The sequence below is a fragment of the Mytilus galloprovincialis genome, chromosome 3, assembly GCF_965363235.1.
Source record: "Mytilus galloprovincialis chromosome 3, xbMytGall1.hap1.1, whole genome shotgun sequence".
NCBI lineage: Eukaryota > Metazoa > Mollusca > Bivalvia > Mytilida > Mytilidae > Mytilus > Mytilus galloprovincialis.
In genome coordinates this window covers 92,629,968-92,647,677 of record NC_134840.1, presented here as the reverse complement: position 1 = coordinate 92,647,677, position 17,710 = coordinate 92,629,968, and the positions used below count along the sequence as shown (strand labels likewise).

General features: G+C 34.0%; 1 protein-coding gene across 1 annotated transcript; it reads right to left on the bottom strand.

Moving 5' to 3' along the window:
• Nucleotides 1-3,941: 3,941 nt before the first annotated feature.
• On the bottom strand, nt 3,942-15,759 carry LOC143069400 (uncharacterized). The gene is made up of 8 exons (XM_076244017.1): nt 15,610-15,759; nt 12,194-12,284; nt 11,280-11,469; nt 10,944-11,044; nt 10,105-10,272; nt 9,137-9,268; nt 8,738-8,872; nt 3,942-4,399 (listed from the first exon to the last, which is right to left on the bottom strand). The coding sequence occupies exons 1-8, from the start codon at nt 15,714-15,716 to the stop codon at nt 4,274-4,276; spliced, it is 1,050 nt and encodes a 349-aa protein (XP_076100132.1). The 5' UTR covers nt 15,717-15,759; the 3' UTR covers nt 3,942-4,273.
• Nucleotides 15,760-17,710: the final 1,951 nt, after the last annotated feature.

Sequence of the window (17,710 nt, the reverse complement as noted above, 5' to 3'; positions counted from 1 at the left end):
TCTAACCCTAGTACTCTCTATAACCCTAACCCTAATACTGTCTATAACCCTAGTGCTGTCTTTAACCCTAACCCTAGTACTCTCTATAACCCTAACCCTAGTACTGTCTATAACCCTAACCCTAGTACTCTTTATTACCCTAACCCTAGTATTATCTTTAACCCTAACCTTAATACTCTCTATAACTCTAACCCTAGTGCTGTCTATAACCCTAACCGTAGTGCTGTCTATAACCCTAACCCTAGTACTCTCTATAACCCTAACCCTAATACTGTCTATAACCCTATCCCTAATGCTGTCTATAACCCTAACCCTAGTGCTGTCTATAACCCTAACCCTAGTACTATCTTTATCCCTAACCCTAATACTGTCTATAACCCTAACCCTAATGCTGTCTATAACCCTAACCCTAGTACTATCTTTAACCCTAACCCTAACACTCTCTATAACCCTAACCCTAGTGCTTTCTATAACCCTAACCCTAGTACTCTCTATAACCCTAACCCTAGTGCTGTCTATAACCCTAACCCTAATACTGTCTATATCCTAACCCTAGTGCTGTTTATAACCCTAACCCTAGTACTCTCTATTACCCTAACCCTAGTACTGTCTATAACCCTAACCCTAGTACTCTTTATTACCCTTACCCTAGTACTATCTTTAACCCTAACCCTAATACTCTCTATAACCCTAATCCTAGTGCTGTCTATAACCATAACCCTAGTACACTCTATAACCCTAACCCTAGTACTGTCTATAACCCTAACCTTAATACTGTCTATAACCCTAACCCTAGTGCTGTCTATAACCCTAACCCTAGTGCTGTCTATAACCCTAACCCTAGTACTCTTTATGACCCTAACCCTAGTACTATCTTTAACCCTAACCCTAATACTCTCTATAACCCTAACCCTAGTGCTGTCTATGACCCTAACCCTAGTACTCTCTATAACCCTAACCCTAGTACTGTCTATAACCCTAACCCTAATACTCTTTATTACCCTAACCCTAGTACTATCTTTAACCCCAACCCTAATACTCTCTATAACCCTAACCTTAGTGCTGTCTATCCTAGTGCTGTCTATAACCCTAACCCTAGTGCTGTCTATAACCCTAACCCTAGTGCTGTCGATAGCCCTAACCCTAGTACTCTCTATAACCCTAACCCTAGTACTTTCTATAACCCTAACCTTAGTGCTGTCTATAACCCTAACCCTAGTGCTGTCTATAACCCTAACCCTAGTGCTGTCTATAACCCTAACCCTAGTACTCTCTATAACCCTAACCCTAGTGCTGTCTATAACCCTAACCCTAGTGTTGTCTATAACCCTAACCCTAGTACTCTCTATAACCCTAACCCTAGTGTTGTCTATAACCCTAACCCTAGTGCTGTCTATAACCCTAACCCTAGTACTCTCTATAACCCTAACCCTAATGCTGTCTATAACCCTAACCCTAGTGCTGTCTATAACCCTAACCCTAGTACTCTCTATAACCCTTACCCTAGTGCTGTCTATAACCCTAACTCTAGTGCTGTCTATAACCCTAACCCTAGTACTATCTTTAACCCTAACCCTAGTGCTGTCTATAACCTCTTAATCACATGATAATCACAATCTTGAATCTCTCTGACAATCATAGCTGATCACAATAATCTTATAACATAATATTTGAATGTTCACAGTTCTGTTTTCAATTACACATGTCATATTGTGTTCTCAAAAACTTGTCAATGAGTGACAAAAATAAATGTCAACCTTTTTAAACTACCTAGGCTATTATCTGCGAAATCACAGTTAACTTTAACCTATGAGAGTATCAAAAATCTCTTTTTACAATGAAGTTAAAACCTATTTATTTTTATCTTTATCTTCTTTTTATATCTTCTTTGAAAATTTTTTAAAATCGCTAAATAGTAATTATTATAATTATAATCCAAACTAAATTCCAATAACTATACAAAGGGAAACAATTCAATCTAAAAAATTATCAAAATCTCAATCTCTCGTGCTACATGAACACTGACCAATGAATGTTGAAAATAAGGTCAAGATGAACCCATGCCAGGCAGACATGTACAGCTTGCAATCCTTCCATTCAACAAATATAATTGACCTATTGCTAATAGTTTAAGAAGAACAGACCAAAACACAAAAACTTAACACTGAGTAATGAAACGTGAAAATGAGGTCATGGTCAAATCAAACCTGCGAGACTGACATGTACATCATCAATACATTGTATTTCCATCCACCAAATATTGTATACTTATTGACTGGGTATGAGTGGAATAGTAAGTTTATTGTCCTGAGGCGTATCCGAGGGCAATAGTTGTATCCGAGGGACAATAAACTCACTATTCAACGAATATCCAGTCAGTAAGTGTTTTATTATATAGATAAAGACAACAAACAATTAATGGCGGTGATAAATCAACTATGGTAATTTTAAAAAGAGAAAAACCAAATCATAACGTTTACTTCATAGATATGTTCAAATGCTAAGGCTACGTCTTGTACTTGCATCAATCTTATACTAGATACAATAGGTAAAACAAGACGTTGTTACTCCCACGTTATTTTCAAAATCTTCCAATCCCATAGCTGCATTTAAAATTCTGCGAAATATAAGCATGCTTGCGGTCAAATAATTTCACCCAGGTCAAATAGTTGGAAAAGTTTGACCGGTCCAATAGTTCAAAGCTTGTAATTTGAAAAATAGTGAAAGTATTGTGTACTTATTTTGTATAGAAAATGATAACTGAGGTATAATAAAGTTGACCCAATGCATATAGTATTAAAAAAAAAGACCTAAACTCAAAAACTTAAATTTGACCACTAAACAATAAAAATGAGGTAAAGGTAAGATGACACCTGTCAGTTAGACATGAACATCTAACAATCATTCTGTACACCAATCAAAGTAGACCTACTGCATATAGTATAAAATAAACCAGAACAAAACACAAAAACTTTACTATAACCACTGAACCATGACAATGAGGTAAAGGTCAGATGACACCTGCCAGTTGGACATATACACCTTACAGGCCTTCCATACACCAAATATACCTATTGCTTATAGTAGCTGAGACTTGATCATCAAAACTACACCTTGTTCACTGATCCATGAAATGAGGTTGAGGTTAAGTGAAAACTAACTGATGGGCATGAGAACCTTGCACGGTACACACATACCATATATAGTTATCCTATTACTCATTGGATAAGAAAGAAATTAACATCACAAAAAAATATTGACTTTTTTTCAAGTAGTATTTGAACCATGAAAATGAGTTCCAGGACAATGGACATGTGACAGACGGAAACTTAGTAACATAAGGCATCTATATACAAAGCATGAAGCATCCAGGTCTTCCACCTTCTAAAATATAAAAGGCTAATGCTGCTGCTGGATCACTTTCCCTATATCAAGCTTTCTGCAACAAAAGTCACAGGCTCTACAAAAACCCAAGGGATAAGTGGTATAAGTAGCTGTTCTAATGTATTGCCAGTTGTCAACACTGAGGTTGTGATGTTAAACCGTGCACATGATTGACTATAATCTTAACTGACTAAGATTGTCAGTTTTCCTGCTGAAGGATGTTGATGCTCTCTGGCTGCCTCCACCATGAAAACTGACTGGCAGAATATAACTTATGGTGCTGAAAGTGGTGTTTAACTTCAACAATCAACCATTCAACTTTGATAAAAACATAAAATTACAAAAATAGTGCTACAGGGGAGATAATTCTGGTCATTTTAGATGTCAACAATAATAGCCAATAGATAGATGTTAGAAACTATTCCCTCCATTTTATTCCAGGCTGCTGTAACATAAGCTTATGAACTAAATTTTTTCAGTGTGATATTCTGATCCCAAATGAAAATGATATTTGGATGATAACTGTCTTCAAAACAAAAATATTCTTTATAAAAGCATTTTCAATTCTGATCCTTTAATAAAAGATTAGGTAAATAATTTGCTCATAAATATTTATGGTTTTAAGCAAAACACTTCACTGTATGGCTCAATGAGCATGTGCATACAAAAATGGGTCATTTTACTGTCTTCTGGTAACATCTTGTATCATCCAATCACAATGGTTTCTCGATAGTCTTCCGCTCTGTCAGAATGTCAATGGCAACATTGGCCATGAAATAGTATTCTTGAAAACTACAAATTGCATTGTCAAATTGGAGGTTAGTTCTCATATGGTCTCCAAGAAACAGAATATTTCACAGATTACAGTTTTTTATACATCTGCTTGATTTCAAATCATTATTTTGTATCCTTGTATTGATCTGTCTAAACACCCAACAACAAGTTCCTTACTTCCGTCCCTGTCCATAATATCAAAACAGTTTACCCAGTCTGATGTTACATGATGACAAAGTTTCTGTAAAAAAGAAGACAATCAAAGTGACTTATTATGGTAACAAAAAATGAAAATAAACTTGACAACACAATGAAATGAACAAATATACTTACAAAAGGTGAGGGGCATTTATGGCTTTGCATGTGGTTGATAGTCTGTTGAAGACCATACAGTTAGTTTCCTTTCATCACTATATGTAGATATGTGTCAATAACAGCATCCCAGCAACACACTTTCTTGGTTTTGGGTGGGGCTGGTGTTGCTCAGATTCAGTTTTTATGTTATGTTGTTTGTCTTTTGTTGTGTTTAGTGTGTTGTTGTTTGGAGATCTATTACCTTGCTGGTTATTAATGTAGACTATCAAATAGGATACGAAGACAGCTATATGTTTGTCATACTCTGGTACCCTACCTTTCCATCCAGATAAATATGTATAGCATTGAAATGTCCCGTACAGACAAGTATATCATTGTCATACTCTGGTACCCTACCTTTCCATCCAGATAAATATGTATAGCATTGAAATGCCCTGTACAGACAAGTATATCATAGTCATACTCTGGTACCCTACCTTTCCATCCAGATAAATATGTATAGCATTGAAATGTCCCGTACAGACAAGTATATCATTGTCATACTCTGGTACCCTACCTTTCCATCCAGATAAATATGTATAGCATTGAAATGCCCCATACAGACAAGTATATCATTGTCATACTCTGGTACCCTACCTTTCCATCCAGATAAATATGTATAGCATTGAAATGTCCCGTACAGACAAGTATATCATTGTCATACTCTGGTACCCTACCTTTCCATCCAGATAAGTATGTATAGCATTGAAATGTCCCGTACAGACAAGTATATCATTGTCATACTCTGGTACCCTTCCTACCTTTCCATCCAGATAAATATGTATAGCATTGAAATGTCCTGTACAGACAAGTATATCATTGTCATACTCTGGTACCCTACCTTTCCATCCAGATAAATATGTATTGCATTGAAATGCCCCGTAACAGATAAGTATATCATTGTCATACTCTGGTACCCTTCCTACCTTTCCATCCAGATAAATATGTATAGCATTGAAATGTCCCGTACAGACTAGTCTATCATTGTCATACTCTGGTACCCTACCTTTCCATCCAGATAAATATGTATAGCATTGAAATGTCCTGTACAGACAAGTATATCATTGTCATACTCTGGTACCCTACCTTTCCATCCAGATAAATATGTATAGCATTGAAATGTCCTGTACAGACAAGTATATCATTGTCATACTCTGGTACCCTACCTTTCCATCCAGATAAATATGTATAGCATTGAAATGCCCCATACAGACAAGTATATCATTGTCATACTCTGGTACCCTACCTTTCCATCCAGATAAATATGTATAGCATTGAAATGCCCCGTACAGACAAGTCTATCATTGTCATATTCTGGTACGCTACCTTTCCATCCAGATAAATATGTATAGCATTGAAATGTCCCGTACAGACAAGTATATCATTGTCATACTCTGGTACCCTACCTTTCCATCCAGATAAATATGTATAGCATTGAAATGTCCCGTACAGACAAGTATATCATTGTCATACTCTGGTACCCTTCCTACCTTTCCATCCAGATAAATATGTATAGCATTGAAATGTCCTGTACAGACAAGTATATCATTGTCATACTCTGGTACCCTACCTTTCCATCCAGATAAATATGTATTGCATTGAAATGCCCCGTAACAGATAAGTATATCATTGTCATACTCTGGTACCCTTCCTACCTTTCCATCCAGATAAATATGTATAGCATTGAAATGTCCCGTACAGACTAGTCTATCATTGTCATACTCTGGTACCCTACCTTTCCATCCAGATAAATATGTATAGCATTGAAATGTCCTGTACAGACAAGTATATCATTGTCATACTCTGGTACCCTACCTTTCCATCCAGATAAATATGTATAGCATTGAAATGTCCTGTACAGACAAGTATATCATTGTCATACTCTGGTACCCTACCTTTCCATCCAGATAAATATGTATAGCATTGAAATGCCCCATACAGACAAGTATATCATTGTCATACTCTGGTACCCTACCTTTCCATCCAGATAAATATGTATAGCATTGAAATGCCCCGTACAGACAAGTCTATCATTGTCATATTCTGGTACGCTACCTTTCCATCAAGATAAATATGTATAGCATTGAAATGTCCCGTACAGACAAGTATATCATTGTCATACTCTGGTACCCTACCTTTCCATCCAGATAAATATGTATAGCATTGAAATGTCCTGTACAGACAAGTATATCATTGTCATACTCTGGTACCCTACCTTTCCATCCAGATAAATATGTATAGCATTGAAATGTCCCGTACAGACAAGTATATCATTGTCATACTCTGGTACCCTACCTTTCCATCCAGATAAATATGTATAGCATTGAAATGCCCCGTACAGACAAGTATATCATTGTCATACTCTGGTACCCTACCTTTCCATCCAGATAAATATGTATAGCATTGAAATGCCCCGTAACAGATAAGTATATCATTGTCATACTCTGGTACCCTTCCTACCTTTCCATCCAGATAAATATGTATAGCATTGAAATGCCCCGTACAGACAAGTATATCATTGTCATACTCTGGTACCCTACCTTTCCATCCAGATAAATATGTATAGCATTGAAATGTCCTGTACAGACAAGTATATCATTGTCATACTCTGGTACCCTACCTTTCCATCCAGATAAATATGTATAGCATTGAAATGTCCTGTACAGACAAGTATATCATTGTCATACTCTGGTACCCTACCTTTCCATCCAGATAAATATGTATAGCATTGAAATGTCCTGTACAGACAAGTATATCATTGTCATACTCTGGTACCCTACCTTTCCATCCAGATAAATATGTATAGCATTGAAATGTCCTGTACAGACAAGTATATCATTGTCATACTCTGGTACCCTACCTTTCCATCCAGATAAATATGTATAGCATTGAAATGTCCTGTACAGACAAGTATATCATTGTCATACTCTGGTACCCTACCTTTCCATCCAGATAAATATGTATAGCATTGAAATGCCCCATACAGACAAGTATATCATTGTCATACTCTGGTACCCTACCTTTCCATCCAGATAAATATGTATAGCATTGAAATGCCCCGTACAGACAAGTCTATCATTGTCATATTCTGGTACGCTACCTTTCCATCAAGATAAATATGTATAGCATTGAAATGTCCCGTACAGACAAGTATATCATTGTCATACTCTGGTACCCTACCTTTCCATCCAGATAAATATGTATAGCATTGAAATGTCCTGTACAGACAAGTATATCATTGTCATACTCTGGTACCCTACCTTTCCATCCAGATAAATATGTATAGCATTGAAATGTCCCGTACAGACAAGTATATCATTGTCATACTCTGGTACCCTACCTTTCCATCCAGATAAATATGTATAGCATTGAAATGCCCCGTACAGACAAGTATATCATTGTCATACTCTGGTACCCTACCTTTCCATCCAGATAAATATGTATAGCATTGAAATGCCCCGTAACAGATAAGTATATCATTGTCATACTCTGGTACCCTTCCTACCTTTCCATCCAGATAAATATGTATAGCATTGAAATGCCCCGTACAGACAAGTATATCATTGTCATACTCTGGTACCCTACCTTTCCATCCAGATAAATATGTATAGCATTGAAATGTCCTGTACAGACAAGTATATCATTGTCATACTCTGGTACCCTACCTTTCCATCCAGATAAATATGTATAGCATTGAAATGTCCTGTACAGACAAGTATATCATTGTCATACTCTGGTACCCTACCTTTCCATCCAGATAAATATGTATAGCATTGAAATGTCCTGTACAGACAAGTATATCATTGTCATACTCTGGTACCCTACCTTTCCATCCAGATAAATATGTATAGCATTGAAATGTCCTGTACAGACAAGTATATCATAGTCATACTCTGGTACCCTACCTTTCCATCCAGATAAATATGTATAGCATTGAAATGTCCTGTACAGACAAGTATATCATAGTCATACTCTGGTACCCTACCTTTCCATCCAGATAAATATGTATAGCATTGAAATGTCCTGTACAGACAAGTATATCATTGTCATACTCTGGTACCCTACCTTTCCATCCAGATAAATATGTATAGCATTGAAATGCCCCATACAGACAAGTATATCATTGTCATACTCTGGTACCCTACCTTTCCATCCAGATAAATATGTATAGCATTGAAATGTCCTGTACAGACAAGTATATCATTGTCATACTCTGGTACCCTACCTTTCCATCCAGATAAATATGTATAGCATTGAAATGTCCTGTACAGACAAGTATATCATTGTCATATTCTGGTAATTCTAACTTCTTCAGTAATGTTATTGTATATCCTGTATTCACATACTCTTCTTCTGTTACCTGTAATTTAGAAAATACAAATTGAATGACTTGCTGTGTTAAATATTTTTTTTTTAGAATTGACAAACTTTGCTGGTTATTTTAGATTTATAAATCAGATAGATCAAAATGACCCCTTATCTCAAGATCCAATTTTTTTAGAAAAGAATTACAGGTTACCATATTTCTATCCACATTCGCCCTTTCAATACTTTTAGAAAAAAACATTTCAAACTTTTTGACACCCAATGGTTGATATATTGTACTCTACTGTCTTATACTAACACTGAAATTGCAGAATATATAGATAGCTCCAGATTCTGTTCCAAGTGCCACCTGGTGATTATCAGGAGATCCACCAGTGGAAGGAGGTAACAATGACAATTTTGAGGGATCTACAAATTTACCAGCACACATCTGAAAAAAATATTATAATACATTGAATAATGTTTAGAGAGTATAAGCTTTTCTATGAACTTTTAAAGGACTTAAAGCTTTTTTAGTTCTATCAAGCAGGACATAAAATTTCTGGTTTTTTTTCCCTTACTGTTTGTCTTTGAAGATTTTTTGTGACCTTCATTTCTAAATTTGAAAAGATTTTGCAAAGTGTTTTTAAGTTATTGCACAGACACTATATAGCAGCCACAAGCTGGCTGTCTCGGCGTTTTACAGTTGTATGAATGAAGTCTTGTGCATTTCATTGATACATTGACATGAAGGTGTGAAATTGCTGCATTGTTAGATGAAGTCAGTCTTATTATTATAAGTACATGTATCAGGTCCCATACATGATATAGAAAAATATTAGGCAGTAAGATCAAAGGGAAAATATACAAATTGCCAATAATTTCTTGTCTCTAATTGTAACCTAATTTATCTTTTTCAAGACAGGTTGGTGACTTTGCCTGATGCAGACACATAGAAAGAACACATGAAGTTCACCACTCAAAAGAAGGATTTTGATTATCTGCATATCAACTAAAAATCATTAAAGAAATAGATTCTACAATCAAATTTCATGCAATATGATATACATGTATATCCACTCTCGACAATAAAATGTTAAATATTTAAAACACTCAGCAAGCCTTGCTTCTTAATTTTAAAATTTAACTGTCTTAAGAAGATAAATACCATATCACACTGGATGCAGTGGTAGAAGCTATACTTATTCATAGTCTGCTACAAGAACTTTCAAACAGGTAACGGAGACCTTAAGTAAGGTATATCTTCATAGTTCTGTATAAACTTACAGCAGTTACTACAGAGGGTGTTTTTACACTTGACACAATCAGGCCTTGGTGTATGACACTGAGATTACAAGAGCTGTCTGCTGCTAGAATATAACTGGTCATTTTCCCATGAAAATCTGGTAAATCTACTGCTAATAAACAGGTTATTGAAGATTTTACTACTTGGTCCTAAAAAAGACATTATTTTGTAAGAATATGTAAACTGCTTTAAATCTACATGTACAATGTATATATGTTTCAATTGTTACTGATTATGATGATTGAAAAAAAAAACCATCAATAAACATGTAACATCTTATTACACATCTGCAGATACCCAAATCAATCTTGGTACTGATATTTAAAGTCAGTGGTCAGATAAGTCAATTTGCTTTAGAAGTGCAATAGACTGCTTTTCTACCTTGTAGGCAATGAATGCCTTACTCTTGAGATAAATTATCCTGGAGTCATGTTAAGTAAGAATAGGTCTAGTGACATATTTTCTTTAGTTGATAGAAATCACCTTTAGTCCTTTGATGGCAATACACTATCTACTTCTCCCTGAGCTTTACTACATGTATATACTGTGGATTCATTTGTTTTCGAGAGTACCAATTTTTGTGAATTAAAGAAAACTTAAATGTCTGCATACAAGACATCGAAAATTTGTCAATAACCATAATCTAGGGTTGATCGATAAACAATTGCAATAATACTAATGTATATGCGCACAATAACTTCTAAATCAACAGTGCTAAGTTGAATCATTTGTATTTATAAATTCTAGAAATTTTCTTTGGTGGTAATCCACAAATTTGAAAATATTTTTTCTCTGTCATTTTTCAATAGTCAATACATACTTTGCTTGCATCATTGATATTAATTCTCCATAGTTCTTTAGATGGTAGTACACCAAATATCTCACCAGAATCATTGCTCATAACAATCTCTAGATTATTCACTGAAAATATATATATATTTATGAGTAATACATATTTTGGGTTACACAAGAAAATGTAATATCAAATCATGGTGGTACATTGTATATATCCTAATACGCATGACTATTAAAAAACATTCTGGATTACTTTAAGCTTTGAACCCAAAGTTCTATCTCTAATCATAGGGATGAGGAAAATCAGAATTAACTTTTGCATAACAAACATGTTGACTGACTACACTGAAAGCTGACTTACTTGCATTGGTTTGTGTCTGGACACAGTTGATACAGGAATCAGACACACTCTGTCGACACAGTATTTGTTGATTGCAGAAGATGGTCATCATTCCAGTGGAGTCAGCAACTATAAGGTCATTATGATAAAATTTTGTAACGTCCTGCACTGCCATACATTGTATCGGCCCACTTTTGGTTTCCATGATAACCTGAAAAGCTGTTATCATATTAATTTTTGCGTCATCTTATTTTTAGAGATTTAGCTTTTAACAGAACGTCCAATGTTTTTTCACAGAAAGGATATGGTATTGATAAGAATAATTTTAAGGTAATATTTGTTAAGCTTTTGTTTGTTCCGTAAATATAAGTATAGCCTGAAAACTGTTACTTTTAGAGTGTGTGAATAATGATGTATATATTTTTAATGCAACATTGCAATGCAGTCTACCTGGTTGAACATCAAAACATTTCAACCAATCACTTTCATTTTTGTTTAATAACTTATAAATTGATATTAGAAGTCATGAAAGTTTGGTAAACAAAATAGTCATTTACCTTTTGTGCCCTGAAGAAAACCACATACTGATTTCTTCTTTCAACTACTTTTAAATTGAATTTACACCAAGAATAATGACGCTAAAGTAATACATAAGTAGCTCACAATATCAGGGCCCTCCTATTAGCAACATCATGAAAACAACAAGTCAATTATAAATGAATGTACCTTATGTCTGTCTACCATATTACTTCATGCCCTTCTTGATAACAGATTTCAAATTTCAAGAAATATGGCCACTTTTTCATTGAAGTTTTTAGCTCCATGCCTACATGTATTCTGTCTAATTCGTGAAAATTATTCCTATAAAACAAATGTCCTTGAAATAATTCAAGCTGAAATATCACTTTCTTAGTGATACATTGTATGTACCATACCTGTGTATTTTTAAATTCTTTTTCTTTTCCCAAGTCAAATATTCTGATAATACCATCCTCTCCACCAATTATAAGATTCAATCCATTCTGTCTAAAAAAATAACAACAACAGAAATTTTTACTTTGTTTTAGAAATAAATGTATATGACATATCTAGTAGTTGCATTTCTTTAGCTCTTCTAACAGTCTGCATTGTTAACCATTAGTTCAAAGCCCCAGACATAGTAAAATTTTGTTCTTGTGTGAATTTGCAAATGTTTGTGAAGAAACACATAAAAAATGTCAGAATATTGGTCTTATAGAAATTGGAAAATAATTTGTTTCAGACTGTACTAAAGTAAATTAAGCTAGGAATGGTTTTACAGCCTAATTTCTTATTAAACTGAATAAGTTTATAAAAATCATGGCATGATTTTCATTTTCACTTCCTTGTTTTTATAAAGTTACTTTTGAAACAGAATGAGTTAATAACAAGTATTGCATGATTTTCATTTTCACTTCCCTGTTCAGTTTATTCCATTAGGAATAATGGGGAAAGAAGTCTGTGAACATATTATATAAAGTGATTGATATATATAGCCAAGGATTTTACTATACAAATCCTTGATATAGCCTTGTTAAAAAATTATAAAATCAAATTAAGATTCATTACAACAATACCACATCGATGTTTACCCCACAAACTATATTTTGAGTACTCAGTACAGACAATCCTGTGCAAGACTGACGTGGAAAAGTTATAAGGCCTTTAATCAAATAAAAAGTAACAGTCATCCTTATTATCATAACCTCTAGTTAATTACCTAACCATGATCATTTACTTCAAAACCTACATCCAAACCTTTCCTTCTTAAGTTTTAAAGCAAGGCTGGACCTAGATACCCTTTAGTAAAATGTATTTTGTGTTTTTGAAAACTGAAGCTTTCATTAATTTTTAGGTGCAATTTTTGCTTCACAAATTGTTAAAACAAAACAAGTTGGTAAAATGTAAAATGTTTGAGAGGGTCCTATCCAGAAAGGGGGATAGGAAAGGTCCTGAACCTGAAATCCTGAGGTCCTGAATTCAAAGAAATTTAAATCCTGCCATCCCGAAATTCCATAAAAAAAGTATTCCGGGTCCCGAAAGGATCAATCCCGAACTCCCAAGCTTAAAAAAACACAAGATCCCGGAGTCCAGATAAAGGTCCTTCCCCTCCTCTTTCAGGGCTGAGGTTAGTCCAAATAATTAAGACCTTTTGAAAAGCTATTTTAAAAAATTTCTGTGAAGTCACAGAAAAAAAATAGCCTTTCAAGATGTCATAAATTCATAATTATTTGGACTAGATCGAGGACATAGAGTGAGGTTAGAATTAAATGTGTTAAAATTAAGCATTTAGATATTGATGTGCTATTTTCCCTGTTGATACAGAAATTACAGAAGAAGAGAATATAAAGCAAGTTGAGTAATATATATTTGTGATGCACCCTTTAGGTAACAGGTATTGTACTGATAAAATTGGTTACAACATGAACTGAGCATTTTGCTATAAATCAGTAAACAGATGACCATTACTTTCAGCACAGCAGTCTTCATAATTTACATTGCAGCTCCTTTGTTCTAACAGGGGTGATCTGAGCAGAATTATAGTTAACCCGTACCAAAGTAAACTCGTACCAACGTCAACTCGTACCACTAAAAAAAACCTCGTACCAATGTAAACTTGTACCACTGCTAACTCGTACCAACTTATTTAAATGCATTTGATTGGTGTTTAATTATGAATAAAGTCTGTAAAATGTATATAATTTGAAAATACAATGACCTATCTGAAGCTAATGTTCCATGTGTATTAGATATAGACAATACCTTGGCAGATTTGATTTGTTGTCTCCCTTGAATCATTTTTTTTAAAACTTATACTGATAACCATTGGATTTAATTTTTAATCATTCCAAATCAGTTACATTGAATAGATTTGGATACTTTTCTTTTGTTTCTCAAAGGAATTTTATTCACCGAAAGAATTAATTTAGTGTGTTTTAAAGGTTGTAAATTGTTTATGACCAACATGTTAAAAGTATGAATTCTTTTATATATAATATTTTGCACAAGAGAATGATTACCGATCGAGGTAGGGTTGCATAGCCAGTCAAAGTCGTTAATTACTTCTATGTATTAAATGTTATCAAAATATGACAACTTCTTTTAAGATTTGAAGTAATGTCATGTTCATTTAATGTGTGAGATATGCATTGCTTTGATAAAGAGTAGTGACACCTTCAGAGGAAAGTAAATGATACCTGAAATCATCCTCAGATTAGTCTTTCGTTTGCTATGATGTCACGGTCTTGTGTGCTATTATTTATTAGCCATGGCGTTTATTTCTTTTTATGTCATATGAGTTTGACTGTCCATCCATGGTTCTAATGGTATTGTGAATAGCCAGTAGACGTAATGGTAGTGTTGGCAGCATAATATTTTAAGTTTATTTCTATTTATGAGTTATGAGTTTGACTGTCCATCTATATTGTGAATAATGGTATTGTGAATGGCCAGTAGGCTTAATGGTAGTACTGGCAGAATAACAAAGAATATATATTTTATTTTGATGCTTTATTTACCACAATTTCAATAACAATCATCTATAAAAAATTAACAAAACATCAAATATTATTATTTTTTTCTCTCAAGAGATACACATACACCTTATGTTTTATTCACATCTATATCATCCTTTTACATTTAAGATTTCACATGGTATTACATTAATACAATAATGTTTTCAAAGATAACTGGCACTATTGTTACATATAGAAAAATAAACATTCAAGAAGCACTAATGGTCGCACTAATAGTCCATGTTCACTATAATCACATAACCAAAGGAATGTATTAATTTGATCACACAATCAAAGGAATATCATATATTTTAAATATTTTAATTAGCAGGGTATTAAGGTAATTAAGACCAATTAAAAAAAACGTATTTCGTTAAAATCCAGTATAAAATTACAGTAATTCAACTTTTTTTTTATTAATTTTAGAAAGAAAAAACACCACAAAAGATTCGTATTTTTTAATATATTTTTAATGGTACGACTTTACGTTGGTACGAGTTAACTTTTTTGGTACGAGTTAACATGGTACGAGTTTCCGTTGGTACGAGTTAACTTGCTTCCATCTGAGCCGGATCACCCCTACCAGATCATCCCAGTTTGAGTTTCTTTGTTATGCATGCTTTCCTTTGTTCTGTAGCTTTTTGGCGGGCATGTCAAATCCACTATAAAACTTATAATTAATTATACGGAAAGACTATCTATCAAAATTCATGTTGAAAAAATCCAGGGTATCGGGGTGATCTTACACTGACACACCGCGTCCTTGTGGGATAACTATTAATTCTTCCCTAAAAATAAGATAATAAGTGAGTGTTTACCTAAAAATTGTTCCAACACATAAAGCATTAAAGCCATATGTTGTTTGGAAGGAGAAGATCTGCTTCAGATCAAAATTTCCCATATCTCTGTCATTCTTCAACTTCATATTTGCTCCATGTAATGGGAGATAACTCTAAAATTTAGGACGAACTTTTTCCCGCCTGTACTTATTCTTCTCCTACAGATGGGTAACTCTAATGAAAGAATAGCACATTACACTTATTTACAGAATGTAAAAAAAATAAAAAAATAATAATTTGAACTTTATAAATTTATAGAATTGATTTGTAAATATATCCACTTCTTTTAAAAAAAAATCTTACACCTCAGCACAATATAAAGACCTGTTTGGATAGTACTAAACAATCAATGTGTGTTATAAATCAGGCACATGTTAATATCCCCCTTTATTAGGCATAATGTCAACTGTTTTTCATAGATTCAATCATATGGGATTGCCTTCCAAAGGCAAAATTGGTGTACAGGTGGTTAGGATGACAAAATGTTTTGCTTTATAGTTACTGTTGGAAAAGCAGTGTTGTTTCTGCTTGGAGTGACTAATTTTACTTACAGCAGACATATGTTTCTGCTTATAGATGGCTTGGCATTAATATATAGCTTCTGCTCGATACGTATTGGAGTTTCTGTTCAGATTGGCTAAACAATTTCTGTTGGTTAATATTTAGAGCTTTTTTGTTTAAAATGGCTTTCACTGGGAGTTTCTGTGGATAAACATTGAAATTTCTTTTAGATGACCATTTGAGTTTTGTTTTGATCGGATCTTTTTTTTTGTGACAAGCATTGGTACAAATGTATTTCTAATTGGATTTTGAATTAATGAAAGTATCTGTTAAACAAGCACTTGACATGTTTGAGGTTTTGCTTGCACTGGCGTTATTGTTTCTTCTGTTTGATAAGTATTTAAGGGATTTTCTGTTTAGATTGAATTAAGACTTTTATTAGATGAACACCAGAATTTCTGTTTTCAGTTATAATTTATGTTTAGATTAATGTTATTGAAATACAAATCTTCTGTCAACACTTTTCTTGTCGTCTTTGTTTTCCTCTTATATTTGATGTGTTTGTATTGTAGTCAAGGCCTGTCGTGTGATGTTGTCATTAAAGTGTTATATTTAACATTGCCATGAAAGCAGGAGGTTTGGCTAGCCACAAAACCAGGTTCAACACAATATATTTTTTCTTAGAATGTCCTGTACCACGGTCAGGAAAATGGCCATTGTTATCTATAGTTCGTTTCTGTGTGGGTTGCATTGTCGTTTGGGTTTTTGTTGCACTTAAGTATTCTGTTGTTTCGTTGTTTTCCTCTCATATTTGATGTGTTTCCATCAGTTTTAGTTTGTTACCTGGATTTGTTTTCTCTCAATCGATTTGATATGACTTTCAAACAGCGGTATACTACTGTTGCCTTTATTTGCGCTCTATTGTGTAGATTGTAGTGATCAAGATTATAACACGATGTTGACTGCTGTACCCCTTTTTTTTTATATTTTTACCTATTATATAAAATTGAGAATGGAAATAGGGAATGTGTCAAAGAGACAACACAACCATAGAACAGACAACAACCGAAGGCCAAAAATGGGTCTTCAATGCAACGAGAAACTCTCGCACCTGGAGGCGTCCTTGTGTCTATTTGTTTCGTTTACACATCGTTTTCAGTATACTGGAATTTGATGCGACTGTGATACAAGTGAGAGATTTAGCTAGCTTTAAAACTAGGTTTTAACCACCATTTTCTTCATAAGAAATACTTGTACCAAGTCAGGAATATGACAGTTGTTATCCATTCGTTTGGTGTAATTGAGCTTTTGATTTTGCCATTTGATTAGCGACTTTCCTTTTGGAATTTTCCTCGGAGTTTTTGTTTGTTTGTCGGTTTTACTTTTTATGTTCAGACTACAAGGACTTCATTAAAAGGATGTGCTCTGCATTAAAAAATGCCCAAGTTCTTACGAGGAAGAATGACTAGAATACAAACTCTCAAGTTTTACGGTGATCATTATGACATATTCTATGTGTCAATATCTGAACTCACTAGTTACATGTTTTCGCTGTCTAAGACCCTTAGATACTAGAATT

Coding starts and splice junctions, on each gene's coding strand:
- LOC143069400 (XM_076244017.1), bottom strand. CDS start 15,716: ATGAAGTTGAAGAATGACAGAGATATGGGAAATTTTGATCTGAAGCAG. Junction 11,470..12,193: donor AAGAATTTAAAAATACACAG/GTATGGTACATA, acceptor ACAGCTTTTCAG/GTTATCATGGAAACCAAAAG. Junction 4,400..8,737: donor ATATTTATCTGGATGGAAAG/GTAGGGTACCAG, acceptor TCTTTTTTACAG/AAACTTTGTCATCATGTAAC.